The sequence below is a fragment of the Artemia sp. Qi Xiang Cuo genome, chromosome 2, assembly GCF_049724085.1.
Source record: "Artemia sp. Qi Xiang Cuo chromosome 2, ASM4972408v1, whole genome shotgun sequence".
Lineage (NCBI taxonomy): Eukaryota > Metazoa > Arthropoda > Branchiopoda > Anostraca > Artemiidae > Artemia > Artemia sp. Qi Xiang Cuo.
The window spans coordinates 88,273,892-88,292,349 of record NC_142795.1 but is presented as its reverse complement, the minus strand read 5'-3'; the positions used below and the strand labels follow the sequence as shown (position 1 = coordinate 88,292,349).

Below are 18,458 nucleotides of genomic sequence, written 5' to 3'. Positions count from 1 at the left end.
CTTATATATTTTTTATTAACATTCCATTCCCTTTTTGAGTGTCTTTGTTTGAAGAATGATGGATATGCATCTAAATTTTTAGTCATAATTTTATTTGGGAATTATTTAATTTATATTCAGTTTTTTTAGTTTAATTTATTTATTTTGTTTAATTCAATTTTTTTTTTATTAATTTATTTAATATTTTTATTTATTTTATGTGTATTTATTAATTCGTTTAGGCTACTTAATTGATTTAATTTATTCTACCTAATTGTTCTGATCAAGCAAAGCACGATTAGCAGTTTTAAGCTCTATTTTGGTCATGCTTAAGTAACACTTTTGCTAAAACTGTTGTTGTAAAACTGTAATCAGTATTTGACAACAATGTAAACCGGTAGAGACCTGTAGTTCTGATCCTTAAGGTCACGGGATTTCCCCTAACGGAGGGGTAAAAAAACAGTGCATTTTAAGGTTGAAATCCTTATACTTTTTAGAGATCGTAATTAATTTATGTATAATCCCAGATTAATTGATGCATTAATTTATGATTAATTAAATATTCATAAATTATCAATATAAATCAAGGTTAATGTAACAAACACTCAATTTTACTCATTTGTTGTATGATGTTACCCATAAAGTTGCATTATTTATACAATACACTTGTTTCTTATGGCTCTTCTTTTAATGACAGCTCCCCCCCCCCTAGTAAATAAAAGTACCTCTCATGGACTGAACGAACGGTCTTGTATCCCGTACAGTTACAACAAACATTAAAGTTTTGTTTCAACACAATGTCAAAGCATTATTTCTTCGAACAAAATTCACATTTCTTCGAAAAGGTTTGTGATTCGAACAAAATTCGAACTTTAGCGTAAAGAGTGAGGTACGTCAGAACAAAATTTCGAGAAAGCGATTTAGCCAAAAGAAAGCAAAATTAATATGCAAATTAAGTGCTATGTAGTACCAAACCTCCCCAAGAGAGGCACAAGAGGTACAGTTCATCTGTGCTGGCGTCCCTGTTCAATAATATTGGAAGGGTAACTCAACCCTTCCCCCATTTTCCCCCTCCACCCTCCCAGTAGTTTCCTCCCTAACAGATTTTAATGCATCCAAAATAAAGTCAACCCTGTAAAACTCAACCCGCAAAATGTTTGGGCTGATAGTATTGACCCTCAGGAGGGGGTGCCAGTTAAATTAAGGGACTCAATGGGGTGTTGCAATTAAACACAAAGAAATGAGAAGCTGCTAATACAATAGAGGGACCTCCCACATTTTTCTTTGATAGGTTAAAGCCAGTTGTAGGGAAGAGGTTCAACTTCAAATTTAATATACCAACCGTAGCTTCCCACCCGTTTATATTATTGCTGGTGAACAGTGAACCTCTTAAGGGCAAGATGGGTGATCTGTGCTAGTAAAAAGGTTAGGGGGGGGGGGTAGATTTTATTCTCTTGCCATTTTTTAGCGCATTTTAAACTTTCGGTTACTATAGGCCATGGCTCGTTCTTTACTAGGTTGCAGCTATCATTGCCACCATGATTATCTTTTAATTATTAACCTTAGACCTTGACCAGCTCAGTCAAGGAGACACCTCTTCGTGATGATGGCATCATGAAAAACTGATGGAGATAGCACCGGAAAGATGGAGGGAGTGTACATGGATAATGTTTTGTTGAGTAGTTTTGAAAATGTTGGGACTGACGATAATGGTGCCGATTATAATTTTGGTTGAGTTTTTACAGGCTGAGCTCTACGGGACGTAGTACTTATGAATATTTTGTGACTTCTATCTTGTATTTTAGAACCAGCTGACGTGGAAAAGATGAGTGCATCTGCTGTCTGCTTAAATGGATTGTTTATAGTAATGCCGCTCTTGAGTTTGGAACTGCTACGCTTTCCTTCTTTGTGCCAGCAATTTTTCAAAACCATCACTTATGTTGCTGAAATTCACACGGAAAAGGTACTCAATTTTTTTTGTCTTATTTATTTATTCATTTTATAATTACTCTTTTTTTCGCTATCCATACTAGAAAAAAAATGTGATTTTGGGGTTAGTGTCCCCATTCAACAAGGATAAGCCCTGACAGAGTGATAGAAGGCCTTAATATACATTGGTTTTGCCCTTATAAATGCTTTTCGGGCTTTGCTTGTTTATAATTTATTTAGCCCCCCCCCCAAGAGTTTTCCCCTCTCCCTACCTAGATTTCGTAGAATACGTTTTGTGGTATTTTCGTTGAAATATGTTTTTTTTTTTGTACTTTCAGTGAGATAATTGAAAAATAAAATGTTTAAACTTAATGTTAGAACACTTCATTAATAATTCTGTTTTTTTCTTGTCTTGCTAAACTGCAAGGTTGTGGCCATTTTCTGAAACAATTCTTAATTCTTATATTTTTTGCTCATCTTTTATTCTTTTTTTTTTCTTTTTTTTTGCTTTCCGTTTGCTTTTCATAACTATCTTGCTGAAGCTTTTTAGTTTTTATCTTGGTTCACTGTCAAGTCTGTCTGACTCGAAACAGGATCAGTGCCGCAAGTGAATTAGTTTGCGTTAGTCTGTCCATTTCCTCACCATTATCAATATTTGCAATATTCTTAGAATGAAACGTTTTTGTTTCTTTTTCGTTTTTTATTTCATATTGATGGCTCAGTGACTAAATTTATAATCTTTATAGTTGACTCAGAAAATAGCTAGAGACAGGCAAATATACAGAAATTCTTTTAAGAAGGGACTGACATTTAGGGAGGGGTTATAACATTGAATAAACACTAAAGTATGTGAAACATATATAAAATACAAAATTCATACAACTGTCATAAGCATCTTTAGATTTCAGAGGGCCTAAGGACGGTTCTAGGTGGATTCCTCCAGAAAATTCCCCCTTGAAATTCCCCCATATATAAAATTGAGCAGCCAAAGGAGAAGTAAAACAAATAAGAAGATTGAAGAAAAAAAGGGATTTGGGGGTTGAATTATCGTAGCAGGGTATGATAAAGGGTTAAGAAAAAAAAATGGAAATTTGAAATTAGTGGCATCTGTGGAAATGGTGCTCCATCATAGGGGTGTACAGAGATAAAGGCTGGGACGAAGAAGTGCTAGTAATTACTTCCCGTGGAATTTGTTTGGCACTGATGTCTATTGTAATTGATCGAGTTCACCCCTTGCGATTGAAAACGCGTCCACTAGGTGCACATCAGAAGTTTTTCTCATATCTTCGGTTTTTTTCAGTTTAATTTAATAAACACGGAGTCAAATTCCAAGTCAGAAAAAAGCAAATTTAAAATGGACAGGACTACTTATCCCAAATAAGCAAGCAAATATTTTCTATAATTTTTATCTTACCCTGCTATGATAAGTCAATCCTCCAAAATCACAAAATAAGAATTAAAACATACAAAAATATAAAAACTAATACTTATGGGTATTCTATACCATACATTCTGCCTATGTTTTGGAGTAGAGGTAGAATAGTCAAAAATTCCTTTTTCTTCATTATTTTTATTTGTCCTACTTTCTCTTTGGCTGCTTAGTTTTGCATGTAAGCCTAGTGGAGACTTTCAGCGAGGGAGGGTTTTCTGGGGGGCATCGATTGCCTGGGAAGAAATATTCTTTTATTCCAACCCTAGCAAAGGAAGTTTGACACTCCTACTATAACTTTCAATGTCTCAAGTGATGTTCGAATACTGACCGTCAAAATCGAACATTTTTGCTCTTTGCCAAGAAATAATGTGTATTTTCTTCTATTTCTTGTGAGATTTTATAGACAAAACTTACATTGAACTCCTATTTCATCATAGACGAGGACTTACCAAAAGATAAATGCAAAGCTAATTCAAAAACCTGACTTACCAAAAGACACCCAAGATTAAAACTTGGATATTCGTTGGATATTCGGCGGTTTTTACATTGGAAGAAATAATAACGATTTGACATTTTGAGCAAGAGGGGACTGAGCAAGAGGGGTTAGAGGGGATATTTTGAGCAAGAGGGGCAAGAGTGAACATTTTGAGCAAGAGGGGACTGAGCAAGAGGGGTTAGAGGGGACATTTTGAGCAAGAGGGGCAAGAGGGAACATTTTGAGCAAGAGGGGACTGAGCAAGAGGGGTTAGAGGGGACATTTTGAGCAAGAGGGGCAAGAGGGAACATTTTGAGCAAGAGGGACTGAGCAAGAGGGGTTAGAGGGGATATTTTGAGCAAGAGGGGCAAGAGGGGACATTTTGAGCAATAGGGGACAATAAGGAAGAGGGGACTGAGATTTGATCCCTAGCTTTTGTTAAATCGAAAATATGTCGTAAAGTGAGGAAATTGCCAGCAACTGAATGAAGAATATATAATTGTAGAATTACATTTAGCAACTAATATGAATATGTTGCAGCTAATGTGTAGCAACTAATATATAGTTGCAGAATACAGCAACAGTTGCGATAAGTGTTCGAAATTGGCTAGTGCCACTGGCAGTGTAGTGTCTGGTAATGTCATTGAAAAAGTAGAAGATCTTACAGAAAATTGGACAGTTGATATAAACTTCTTGCAATTATGAAGCATTAATCCTGAAATAACTTCAGTATTTAGTTAATCATAATTAGTAATGGTTCAATTTAATTAATTTAATTTATTGCTCATAATTAATCAGTATTTCCTTTTGTTTTGTAGAATTGCTTTAGGTCAATCCCAGTCGGCAAGTAGGCATAACTTAGCTAGGGAAAATCTTGGCAGATTAGATGATTTTGTGTTGTGTTTTCTGTGCTTATATTGTGCTTGTTGTGCTTTTCTTTACTGTGCTTTCTTTAGCTGATTTTCTGCTTTCTTTACTGGTTTCGGTATTTTAAAGCACTTTTTGAGGTGCATAGCAAGTTATTTTGAGGTGCATAGCAGGTTATTTGAGGTGCATAGCAGGATAATAAACGAACAAAATCGCCAAACTCTAAAGGGTGTTGATGTTCTTTTTCACACTGTGTCAGTTTCCACTCTTATAAGCTTGTCATAATAACTAATGGTTGCCACAGCAACTTGTTTCCGAAGCAAAATTTGGGATTAAAGTATACAGAATAAGGAAGGAAAGTAGTACACATAAAAAGAAGAAGTATCTTGACCAAAACATGGGTGGTGGATTGTAAGAGCTGAATATAATACAGTCAGAAAGCAAATAAAAGTTAAAAGAAAACAAAAAAAAAGAAAAACCTAAAAAGGTGCCAATTTTTCTATAACAAATACGTTTTGCTGTAATGAATAGTTACTTGTCGTGGTTTACTGAAAAGCAATAAATCAACATTTAACAACGTCTGTACACAAAGAGTTTTTTGGATGTGGGGAGGGCGGGGGGGATCTGAACATAAGATGCAAAAACAGGCTAAATATGTAAAGATATATGACATAGGGGAGAAACCATAAAATTTCTAGACTCTGAGAAAGTGGTAGTCAGAAGTTCGCCTCCTCAACTTGCATGCCCGCTCATACTCTTAAGAAATACTCCCCATTTTCCTTAACTTATTGCCGTTGAGATAGACTACTATGTCTTTGAGTCACATCACACTAAAAACAGTAAATTAAAAAAACTGTAGATTAATAAAAGATTGTTGTAAAATAAAAAGATTGAACAAAAAGATATTAAAATAAAAAGTAAAATAAAAATATAAAGGATTGATAAAGGGACATCTACAAAGAACAATGTAATTATTACACATTAAAGCACATTTCATTTAGTATTAGACATAATAATAATTACGCCAGCAATGGAGAAAAGAAGTTACAAAACAGGGTACTCGTATGATATACCCCCTACCTAATATTCTTCTAATACGTTTCTCTGACGCTCAATCCAAATGAAATATACTAAATTAAGATAAAAATATGATACTTTAGAAACAAATTTGGGCTATATATTTGCTTATTAGGGGGTGGGGTGGTAGAGTATAGCGGGTCTGCATGCCTAATGTGCTAGGTACAATTATGCAAATTATGTAGTAATAATTGTTTTCTAACTTCACACTGTCCAAATCATTTACCCCCCCCCCCCTCTAATATGCAAATATATAGCCCAAATTATATATTTTCCATCTATTATGTCCCTTCTCTTTGTCTTGTCTCACGCTAAGCCGAAAGAAACTAACGAAAAATAAACCGATTCTGTAATGCCTCAATGAATGAACAAGTTGAGCGGTAGGGGGTTTATCATCCAAGTACCAAATACATTATTAAGTACCTCTTATTTATTCATTTTTTTATTCTTTCTCTTTTTTAAGATATTTGAATTACCTCCAGAAATGATGACCCAGATTCTTTCTTCAATTGAGATTGGTTTGACAACTTATGGTCCAAACGTCACATCACTCTGTTGTGATTTTCTACAAGCTGTGGCCTTATTCATCAAGCGAAAAAACCTTCAAGGATCACCTTTATATCAGGCAGCTAGTCACTTTCTAAAGGCAAGTAAACACTCAGTCTACTACTAAAACCAAACACTCGTCTTAGTAAAAACCCACCTGAGGCCAACACAACTTTGTCCTGAGGCTTCAAGGGTCGCCCCTACTCTGACAGGCCCAGTAAGACCGTAGTTTCCAGGTTTTCCAGATTCGGTTTTATCCATTTTACTTAAACCCTAAGCCAATCCGGGATATTTCAGCTGGAAACCTGGAATCCTGGAAAACCTGCAGCCATAGTGTCTTTTTATTTTGTCTCGCTGCTTAGCCGTGCATAAATTATAAGGCTCGTAGGAGCTTATAGCGTATATACTTTATTTGTCTAGATTGGAGACAAAAATTGTTGGCTCCTCCCCCCCCCCCCGAAAAAAAGAGGAACATTTGCTAGATGTTTTCCAGAAAAACTGCCTATGGATTGTTTTGGGTACCTGACTGACTAATCGTTTTTTAAACAGTCGGCTGTACAAAAGTGTGGTTCAATCTCGCTTTCTAGGGCTGCAATGAGAGAAAGGTTGAGATGGCTCTGCGAATGAAAGACGACAGATTGCCAAAGATTGTCCTTTTCTGCCAGCCGTCTAGGGCTAAACGGAAAGCAGGTTGTCCTCGGTTGGGGTGGGAGGATGTCGTAAGGAAATATTTAAAGGAAATAGGAACTTCCTGGGAGGATGTAAAGAGGGAAGCTTTAAATGGATTGGGATGGAGAAAGAGCGTGCTTAGCTGTGTTAGCCTCAGGAGGTGTGGTGTTGCTATGAGTTGTTAGAAGTAATAGTAGTAATAGTAGTATTAGTATTACGAATGACCTTGATAAACATAGTGTCTTTCGATTTACCTTTGTATCAAGCAGCTAGTCACTTTCTGAAGGCAAGTGAACAGTGCTACTACTGCTACTACTAACCAATCTTCTCAGTAAAAGGTCACCTGAGATCAACACAGTCTTGTGCTGATGCCAACCAAGCAAATAGCCATGTCAGTATCTTGTCAGCATTCCCCAAGAGTGGCCACTCTTCCGATAGGGACTTTGAACCCACTTTTTCCAGGGTTCTCAAGCTCGGCTCCATCTAGTTTGCTGGTATGAGGTGATAGTCAAGGGTCGCATGAGTAAGGTCTTCCAAATAAGCTCCTACTTTTACTTGTGGTAAATGAAAAAGGAAAAAAATAGTTTTGGCCTCTTCGGAACTCATTTTTAGGGAAACCTTTTCTTTTTTTTTGTCTTTTTTTTTTACTGTATATTGGGTTCCCCTTGACCCAAGGACTTGGGAGTATAGGTTTAAAGCCGAGTTATTTAATGGAAAAGTTAAAATAACAGTAAAAAAGTAAAAATGTAAAAGTCAAAATTACAAAATATAGTTTGTTTTTTTCTCAATTTCAATTGTAGAGCGGAGTAAATCTGTATAAGATATATTTAATGTTAAAATATTGAAAATTCTATATAAAATATGGAATGTTTTTTCTGTATTTTCTAGATAACTATTTTATTTCTTATTTGTTTTGTTTATTTTTTTATGATATATTTATCTTAAATATTTTATTTACTTCACATTTTGTGCATGTTCACAAGAATGATGTTCTAATTTGTGTAAGGCACAAATTAGAAAAAAAAACATAATAAATTTGTTTATATAAGTAACCATTATATGTATATGTACATTATTATATTTTTTGATATATACAATAAATACAGTAAATATTTCTTGGATCTTACTATTTTTCCAATTGTAAAAAGAATGACTAGACGAGAAAACCTAGGACAACAAAAAACGAGGCAGTTCACAGCAAGTGAATAAAAAAAGAACAAAAGAAGAACACCAAGAACATAAAAAAAGAACACCAAAGAAGAAAACATCTCACTAAAATAGAATAGTACCATAATATTCCTTATTTAATGCTCTTTCCATGTATTATATTCACATCTTATATACAAATATATTGGCTAAGATCTCCGCTCAGACGTCCTCAGTGCAAAACAAAAATAAAAAAGTAGATAGAAGTTCATGAAAAAAAAAAAAAAAAAAATATTAATCGAAAAGTCACCTTCCCTAATGAACAATAATAAGGAGCTTGAATAATTAACCTTGAATAATAATAAGGATAATAAGGATAATAATAAGAATAATAAGGAGCTTGAATAATTAACCTTGAATAATAATAAGGATAATAAGGATAATAATAATAAGAATAATATAGGAGCTTGAATAATACTAAATGGAAAATCAAGGTTTCATTTGAGAATTTATTTTGTGCACGGTTTTTGTATGCTACCTTTCTCCGGGTTTTGAAGTATCCAAATTTTCATTTGGTTACGAAATAACTGATATGCATGGGTATCTATTGTAATCATGTAAAAAATACGAGAAATTAGAATTAATAAGAGCACTGTAAACAGAGCCGTTCAAAGGGGGGGGGGATCGGGCAAGCTGTGCTGAGAACCGTGGCTGGAGGGAGCGCTGCGGATGGTATCCCTGGTGCTTTTTTTAAGTTTCAGTTGGGATGGGGTCCCGAGATAAATGTTGCCCCGAGCGCCACAAATTTTAGGAACGCTCCTGAGTGCATATGGCTAAGATGGGTTTTCCCCATATTCTATTTGTTTTTGGCGGACTTTTTTTTTACTTTTTATTTTTTTTGCGCTGAGGACGACCGAGTGGAGGTGTCAGTCAAAATATTTGAGGTTTTCTTCTTTTTTTTCACTGACTGTGAGTTATTTCTATATTTTCATTTTGTTTAGCGAGGCCAGAAGGTCAACAAGGTCAGTGCTTAAGTACTTTTACTTCTATACTGTTGAAGTAAAATCATATGATATTCAAACAGGAAGAATACTTCAAGTACTTTTGCCTAAGCTGTAGAATAAGTTAGAATTTTCCTGAATTATGAAGCAAGGAAAAGTTACATCGCGAAATGCATAGAGCCAACGTAGTTTTCCCCTTATCAAGAATAATGCCATCCTTATTTATTGTCATCTGGAGTAATATTATTTTTCTCCTCCGTGGATTAACGATACTTCTGGAATACTACTCCTTGCATGGGTTTTAAAAAATAATTTTTGGAAAATTTGAAAAATAATTTTTGGATAAATGTTTGCTTTTCAGATTATTTTGTATCTATGCTGTTTTGGCAACAGCAGAGAAAACTAAATGTCTAAATAAGCCATCCTTAGCCGAGTGGATGGTACACTAGACCTGTGATCCTATGTCCTTTGGGATGCAGGATCAAATCCTAGTGTTGCTAAAAATTTCAAAGTCCTGACTTGGGGTCAGTGGCGTGAATCTGCAAGCTTAGGTGCCTGGGGTGGGGAGGCAATGAGCCATTGAGGCCTAAACCTCGATCCAGCTGGGTCCACATCACCACAAAATTAAATAGGGGGAATACCTCCTCCCCTCTATTTACTGGTAGGCTTTGAGGTATTAGCTTTTAATAGGTGATAGTATTCATCTCATTTTGGAAAGTTGTTGAATATTTTTTTATAATAAATTTTATTATAGTTTTATTATAGTCCCAATGAATCTTTAAGCATCTCGCTTTACGTAAAAGAAGCACTTCCCGAAATTTATTAATCGTGCCAAACACAGAAAGAATTTCTTGATTTCAATGGTGCATTCGGAAAAGTACAGAAGGTAGTTACGAGAAGCGATACGCTGGTGTTGTGTGCTAGAACTGAGCAAGATGCAGATGCAATAGCTAATAGTATAAAATCGAATTCCGTGGCTGTAGTTAAATTCCATAAACCAAAATTCCTGGCTGTGGCTAAATTTGTCCCTAAAGATATGACTAACGAGGAGATTGAGTCTCCTATGGAAGGGATCCAAGAAGCAAAACGCTATGGTACTAGCAAGTCAGTCAAGCTAAAATTCAGAGACAAAAAAAAGCTCTTGAAAAAGCACAGAAATATGGCATTTACGTCGTTTATTGCCATATCAAGGTGGACAAATATGTTGCCGTCCCTCTGAGGTGTTTTAAATGCCAAAAATTCGAACACTTGCAACGAGATTGCCCCAACAAGGCGAGGTGTTCCAGGTGCTCCTGCGATCACGAAAACTCTAAAGGCAATCCATGTATCCCTTATACTGAATGTGCTAATTGCTCTGGAAAGCATCCATGTTATAGCTCGCAATGCCCGGTTTATAAGAAACAATTAGAGGCTAATTCAAACAAACGTAAGCAATGAATGCAACTATCTCGCTTTATAGCAGAAATATATACGGGCACGCTCCACACAAGCTGTCTCTTTTAAGTGATCTAGTAACCAAGCATAGCATAATGTGCATTCAGGAACATTTGATAACATCCGATCATTCAGCAATCCTTGACCGAATTCCAGGAAACGACTATTTTTTTCAATCTGCTATCCGTAACAGCCCAGTTGGAAGGCCGAGTGGTGGAATCTTGATCATTGCAGACTCTAATTTGCAATGCATACTAATTGATTCATGCGATTCTTTTTCTGCGATCAGAGTTCCTGACCCAAATGGCTTTATAGTCATATCAGTGTACCTCCCTACAAATTTTCGCGATGTCCTCTCAGAAAGGCGTTACACGAAGGTGTGTGCGAGACTCGAGAGGCTGGCCGAACAATACAGGTCAGAAAAGATTATTATCTGTGGGGACTTCAACTGTCAGCTTCTAGATGATGATCGTTTTTTCACCATATTAAGGGGGTGTCTGTCAGACGCTATGTCCCCGGTTCCAATATCCCAGTCCTTCACGTTTGTTCACAGTGCATCCCTGGCTACATCAGATATCCATCACTTTTTCGTGAATTTCCTACTTCCGACGGGGATTAAAGCCGTTGTTGACTCGGAACACAATTGTAGCGATCACCTTGGTATTAGCTTAACGGTACCATTCTCCACCTATAAGCGGTGCCCCGGGCAATCATGGTTTATTACGAGTGAATGGCACAGGATAGATCAGTCCTTGTACAAAGATATTCTTGACTCGACTCTTGCTAAAATCAAAGTACCGTTCCACCTGCTTACTCATGGACAAAATGAAGACAGACTAGCCCTGGACATCTTTTGCTCCGAAATTATTCACTCGATGAAGCTTGCGGAATCTGCCGCTGTTTCAGTCGCGAAAGTGTACCCCAATACTCGTAAAAAGGGATGGGATAACCCAAATGTCAAGTTTGTCAAGAAGAGATCCAACTTCTGGTACGAATTGTGGAAGGATTGCGACAAACCCCGCTCTGGAGTAGTTTTTCAGTGCTTTCGATATGCCAAAAAAGAATTCAAACGTACTGTCAATAATATGCATGTCCAGCAGGTAGATAAGTTGTCTTGTTATTGAAGGAGTGACCCAAACATCCTATGGAAGCGACTCCAATCTAACAGGGCTGACGCTGTTGTGCAAAGTCCCATTCCCGACGAAACTTGGGTAAACCATTACAAGGACGTGTTTGCGCCGCCACCCAACGAGCTGGACTCTGTATATAAATCTGAGTTAGATAGGCAATTAATCAGCGCAAAACTCCGCCGGACTGCTGTCATTGTTTACAAATGGCATATTGAGATAATAGTGAGAAAATTTAAAAAGAACAGGTCTCCAGGGCTCGATGGGATCACTCCGAGGCACTTACAGCACGGCACAGAACTTCTAGATCAGTACTTAGCCTTACAATTCCAAATGAGCATAGATCAGGGACTCACACCTGCCAACTTTCATGGTTGCCGCACATCCAATATTCTGAAAAAGAATCGAGACCCCTTGTTTTGTAAAAATTATAGGCCAATTACAGTTTCATCGGTTATCAGCAAAGTATTTGACGAGGTGCTGTTGCCCCACGCTCTAATGGGAAACAAACAACTTGGATTAAGAAATGGGTTGGGCTGTGGACACGCCCATCGGTTACTAAGAAGAATAATGAGGTCTATATCTTTAGTTAAAAAGCCACTATTTGCCTGTAGCGTCAACATTTCATCTTCTTTTGATTCTGTCGTCCACTCGCAAGCACTGTGGTGCCTCTTAGATTCAGGATTCGACCCCCGCATTGTCCTTGTTCTCCATGATTGGTACTCCCACATGCATATTCGTCTAGCTTTGGGATGGAAACAATCGCCGGTTACCGCAAGTAAAAACTTTCTGAACCCATTCAGCTCTTCAAAGGAGTTCGGGAAGGATCTGCTCTAAGCCCTATCATCTACAATTCTGTGATTTACTCTGTAACTAGACTCATTTGAGGAACGTTCTTTTTCGAGGGCTTGGATCTAAGTTTAATTTCTTATGCAGATGACTTGTTGCTCCTAAGCCACACGCTAAGGGGACTAAAAGAGAATCTTCGTCTCCTAGTGACCGTATACAGAACAATAGGACTACGAGTCAACATAGATAAAACGGAATTTATCGTTTTTAGCGGCACTAACTCGATCAATTCCAATCTTGTCCTTGATGATATCAGAATCCAAAAGTCCCATTCCCTAAAATACCTTAGTATCACGCACGGTCAGACGTCTAGGTCAACTAGAGGCTTGTATACCGAATCAGTCTTTAAATCTATCCGCTCAGCATATGGAAAAGCCGTCAAATGCAAGTGGTCATTTAATCGATTTTATTAAGTCAAGACTATTCAATGCCGTCGTCTCTCCTGCCATCTGGTACATATCACCCTTGTGGGAAATGTTGTCCCTCACCGAACGTCGAAAAATATGAACCCACGTATTACAGATTTGCAAAATTTTTGCTGGGTCTTCCACTAAGATTTTCTAACACGGAGAACTCATCCATATATGGAATCCTTGATCCATCAACCAAGGTGATTGATATAGAACGGAGAGCCTCAAGACGATCCCTCAGTAAACTCTACGACTTACCGCTGACTCAACTGTTTCTGTGAATGAAATACCTGCATTTAATTTTTAGTGTCAAATATGTTTGCTCTTCTTTCTTTTGTTTCATTTTGTACTCCGCTTTTTTTCCCATTTATTCATTGTAAGCGGGCAAAAATAAATATATATATATATATATATATATATATATATATATATATATATATATATATATATATATATATATATATATATATATATATATATATATATATATATATATATATATATATATATATATATATATATATATATATATATATATATATATATATGTGTGTGTGTGTGTGTGTGTGTATATAAATGAAAATAAAAATGAACATTGCTTAACTCCTAATTTCATAAAATAAAACAGCTTTACTAACCTCACTTCCTAACTCCAACCGCGTCGTCAAAATTTCTTCAGTTATCTTATAATTAGCAAGAGGAAAAAAGGCCCATAGAATTGGGGCCTGGAACAAAAAAAATAACATGGAAATACAGTTTAAAGCTTAGGAAAATTTTGTTCTAAATACATTCAATTAGCACCCAAAAAGGTTTATGTTTGTCCATATATATATATATATATATATATATATATATATATATATATATATATATATATATATATATATATAAAATTGCATATAGATTTTAGAAAAAGTATTTGATAGAAAATGTGATGAATAACTTTCATGAAGCAGTAAATTCTCTTTTTTAGATTATGTTGGACCTTATCATTTCTGGAAAGATCTCATCTGAACTAATGACAACAGCAAGCAGTTCACTATATGCTTTAATCACTGCTTATCAGGTATGAATTTCCAGGGATTTTATTGTTCATGTTCCTTTTCTTAAAAATTACGTGATTTTTCTTACCGAACACAAGTTGTCTAAAATTTTTGTGCGCTTTCTTTGAGTAATTTTCGTGTATAAAATTTCTTGGAGTTGTTAATGTCGCCGGCTTATAATAAAGTTTTACAAAAGAAAAGAGTTTCACAAAGAAAAGGTTTCACAGCCTAAAACGAGCAGAAATAAATTCTAATACGAAAACTTAAAAAGGACAGAGATTGCTATGAATGAATAAATGAAATTTGAAACTAACAGAAACTAGAATGAATAATCAAGTCAAACTTAAAGCGAAAAGAAAATGTTACAAATGAAAGTTGGACAACCGCCCTTAAACTCTCCATTAGATGACCATTTTGTTCAAGATTGGCAAAAAGTCCAATAAATGTGCCATAGGGGATCCCAACAGGGCCTGGGACAAGTGTCGTAAATAATGAATATTGATAATTGTTTAAACATTAGTTTTGTAATGGAAAAGAAAGGCTTACGCAATATCCAGGGAAGCTTTTTAGTTGAAACTTCCTGGGCATGTTGAGCCACCATAGCCACCTGGAATGTGGCTATGACAATATCTCAGAAATGGCTGAGGGTAGCCTACTAAGTTGAAATTTTCAGGGCACGTTGAATTGAATATGTAGATCTGAAGGTTGCCAAATTGATCATAATACGAAAAAAAATATTCATAATATTAACTGCAGTGAAACTTTTTCGATAAGAAACGAACAGAAATTAATTAAAGTAAAATTTCCTTTTCCGGAAAAAGAAAGTAATTCTTTTCTTTAAAAAAATTCATAAAGAGCCATGTGAAAAGTCCAATAATAAGTCCTATGATAGTTCAAACTTCAAACTACCAGTAATTACTACAAAAAAAAAAAATTAACCCTCAAAACCAACAGAAATTAAAATAGATATTCACGTCAAACATTTAGATAACAGATTCTGATAAATCCCAAAAGGTGTAATAATTAAAATGGACAGTCGAGTAAAATTTTGAAACGGACAGATACGAACTCGAAGAGGGCTAGTGCCCCCATCTAAATTGCGCTTTTCTGAAAACCTAGAATATTTTAAAGATTTTTCTTTTATAATTGTAGTGTTGAAAATAAATTATGTTAAATAAAATTGTTTAATTTAAATTGCTGAGATTTTCCAGAATTAGTATCATTACATAGCAAATATTCAGTATATTTTTGTTAGTTCTTTTCAGTCGCCTTCATTATTACCTGATTTCATTTTTTATTTTTCGTCAATGTTCTGGCAAATTAAAAAACATCGTTTAAATTGCATGCAATGCTCAGTAAAACATAAATGACAGAGTAGGCTTTAGAGGGTTTTGTAGGGAGGGGGCAGTAGCTTTACTCTTGCTTGTAGTAATTTCTATTCGTTTTAAGTTTGACTTGATTATTCATTTTGTGATTTATTTATCAAACAGTTTGTGATAACGAACTGTAAGTAAGGAGCAACCCGGCTCAATAGTAACCGAAACTTTAAAAAACGGAATTTTGATACCAATAGATATATCAAAAGAATTGGAGTTTTATACTTATTTCAAATATACAAGTTTCAATTAGTTTAATCCTACCCATCAAATGTTACGAGCCTGAGAAAATTTTCTTTATTTTAGAAAAAAGGGGAAGCACCCCCTAAAAGTCATAGAATGTTAATGGAAATCGCACCATCAGTTTCAGCATAGCAGAGAATCCTACTGTAGAGGTTTCAAGCGCCTATCTGAAAAAATGTGGAATTTTGTATTTTTTAACAGAAGAAAGATCACGGATGCGTGGTTATTTGTTTGTTGTGGTTTTTTTTCCAGGAGTGATCGTATTGACCCAGTGGTCCTAGAATATCGTGAGAGGGCTCATTCGAACGGAAATTAAAGGTTCTGGTGCCCTTTTTGAGTGAACAAAAAAATTGGAGGTCAACTAGGCTCCCTTCCATGCCACTTTTTTCCCAAAATTCTGAAATTGCTATTTTGTTCAGCATAGTTGAAAGGCCTAATAAGTATGTCTTCGGAGATAACATGACCCCCAACAGCCCCTGGAGAAAGGTCTAAGTTATAAAATTTGCCCATTGTTTACGTATAATATTTGTTACCGGGAAGGATGCATACATTTTTCGGGTGGGGAGGGGAGGACGATTTTTTGCTGGGACTACTTTGCACGGGGAGAATTTTCCATGGAGAGGGAATTTTCCAGGGGGTTAACTTTTCAGGGGAAATTGTATACTGGGGGAATTTGCTAGAATTTCTGTACGAAATTTCTTTATATGACTTGTGAATCTTGACACCTGCTCTCCCAGATGTAACGAGTAGACTTTTATTTGTAAAAGTAACAAAACATTCAAAAGAACGCAAACTACGATTATAGGCTTGGGATAATGGAGGATGACGTAGACAACAACAATAGAAGGCTTCCAAATTTCTTATCACAAAAATTCGGGCATTTACATAAATTAGAAACAAAACTAGTCCTAGTTTCGAACCCCAATCTCTGTTTTCCCAGACTTAGCAAAGGGACTATCATTTACAAAAGCAATAAGAGAATCCAAATAAAATTACGGTTATGGGCATGGGACGTAGAATGCCATAGATGACAACAATATGATGGTTTCTTCTTTCAAACCGTAAAAACTAGGTCATCTATTTACGTTGGAAACAATAATGGCCCTAGCATTGATCCTTGAGGGACATCATGCAGAACTTTCGAGGATGTATGGAAAAGAACGCTCAACCATGCTCAGTGGAAGGATGTTTTCGAAAATCAAATTGGAAACTTTGGAAAATAACTTTAGAAGCCAGAAAATTATTAAGACATCGCTTCAAAAGTTTTCTAATACAGGCAGAAGAAATATTGACCAAGGATTAGCTGAATCATAAGTCAAGTATTTATAAAAATACTATTTCGAACGGAATTGTTAATAAGTTTTGTTAAGGCAGAAATAACGGAGAAGTACGAAATTAATTACTTTATTAGGAATGTCATCAGAGCCAGATGACGAGAAATTCTTCAATTCCATAAAAATTTGAATCATTTGTATCAAGACCGTACCCGGGGTTTTTCCGGGGGGGGGGGGGGGTACTCAAAGATTTTTTTTTGGGGGGGGGGGGTTACTCAAAGATTTTTCGGGGGGGGGGTACACAAAAAAAACTCAAAAAGATGTTCAAACCCCCTAACCCCCCTCCTGGATACGGCCTTGATTTGTATATCAAACACTTGTTCCATGGACATTGACTTAATAAAAGATGACCCGAGAAGACCTGAATTCATATTTTTACTGAGAAGAATAAGCAGTAGAAGTAATCCTTTTACTGTGACTGGCAAATACGAGGGAATTTAAACTGGTTTCTTTTGAGTAAATTTTGGCGTAGAAAATTCTCAGGTATGTGGCTTAGAAAGTCCAGCTTATGCACATTTATCTGGAATTTTTGATGAGAATTTTTTTTTGTATTTTTTTTTTTTTGTTGTTACTCATTTACGGTTTTTTATTGTTTGGACTTCAAATATAGAACGTGAAAAATTTTAACGACTTGGTCTTCTAGAGATCGAAATCCATCCTACTATGTGGCTAAACTCTTAAAGACTATATTACACTCAAATATATTTAACGGAGCGTTTTATGGTTTATTTAGATTTTTATGGGCTTTTATTATGATTTATGGCACCACAACACGAGAACTAAACTTTTTTTTTATATATATTTTTTTTATATAATAATTTATTAATTCATTAACCTTTTCCCAGTGGTAGTTATAAAATAAGCCAATGAGAAATAAAATCTACCATTAATCTAAGGAAAAGTCTGCAGAAATATAAGAATTTTCTGTGATGGGAGAATTTTGCCGTAACTTATTTTATCAAAATTTACTTTTCAGACAGAATATCAACAACTAGTTCAAGAAATTTTAGCTGCTCAGGAAGACCCCGATTGTGCTGAGAAACTGGCAACAGCGTTCAATAGTTTAACAAAGAATATACAATCTGATCCTTTGGGACGCATGAAATTTCGTGACAATTTTGAAAATTTTCTTGTTGAAGTCCGAAGTATTTTAATTATCAAATGAGCAATCAACGACTTCTCTTTGTACCTTTAGAATGTGTAGTTATACAATGAAGAAATCTCGAAATGACTTTTTGTAAACTGAAAATAACCTTTTTTTATTGCTAATACACTAAGGACAATGAAAATGAAATAAAATTGTCTTAGATTAAAAAATGTAGTTAATTTTTTTTTTTTAAGCATTAAAACGTAAAAGAAAATATATCTTAAAAATCAAGAATTCCATTTCTAGTGAAAAACCTCCCTGTGCTGTTCAGCACGTTTTGGTACTAGTAAATCAGTAAAAACCAGCTAAAAGGTCACGGCATAAAAGCAACTTAAAAAGGGGTAGCTTTTAATTGAAATTGTAGTTGTCTTTGG

General features: G+C 35.5%; 1 protein-coding gene across 1 annotated transcript in view; it reads left to right on the top strand.

Annotated features, from left to right (window-relative positions):
• The window catches only part of LOC148955758 (exportin-4-like), a 79,809-nt gene extending 61,696 nt beyond the window's left edge, over positions 1 to 18,113 (top strand). The window contains exons 11-14 of the mRNA XM_089104147.1: positions 1,785 to 1,942; positions 6,223 to 6,405; positions 13,915 to 14,007; positions 17,914 to 18,113. Coding sequence (XP_088960273.1) covers positions 1,785 to 1,942; positions 6,223 to 6,405; positions 13,915 to 14,007; positions 17,914 to 18,102 — 623 coding nt within the window. The 3' untranslated portion in view covers positions 18,103 to 18,113. The remainder of the gene's footprint in view (positions 1 to 1,784; positions 1,943 to 6,222; positions 6,406 to 13,914; positions 14,008 to 17,913) is intronic.
• Positions 18,114 to 18,458: the final 345 nt, after the last annotated feature.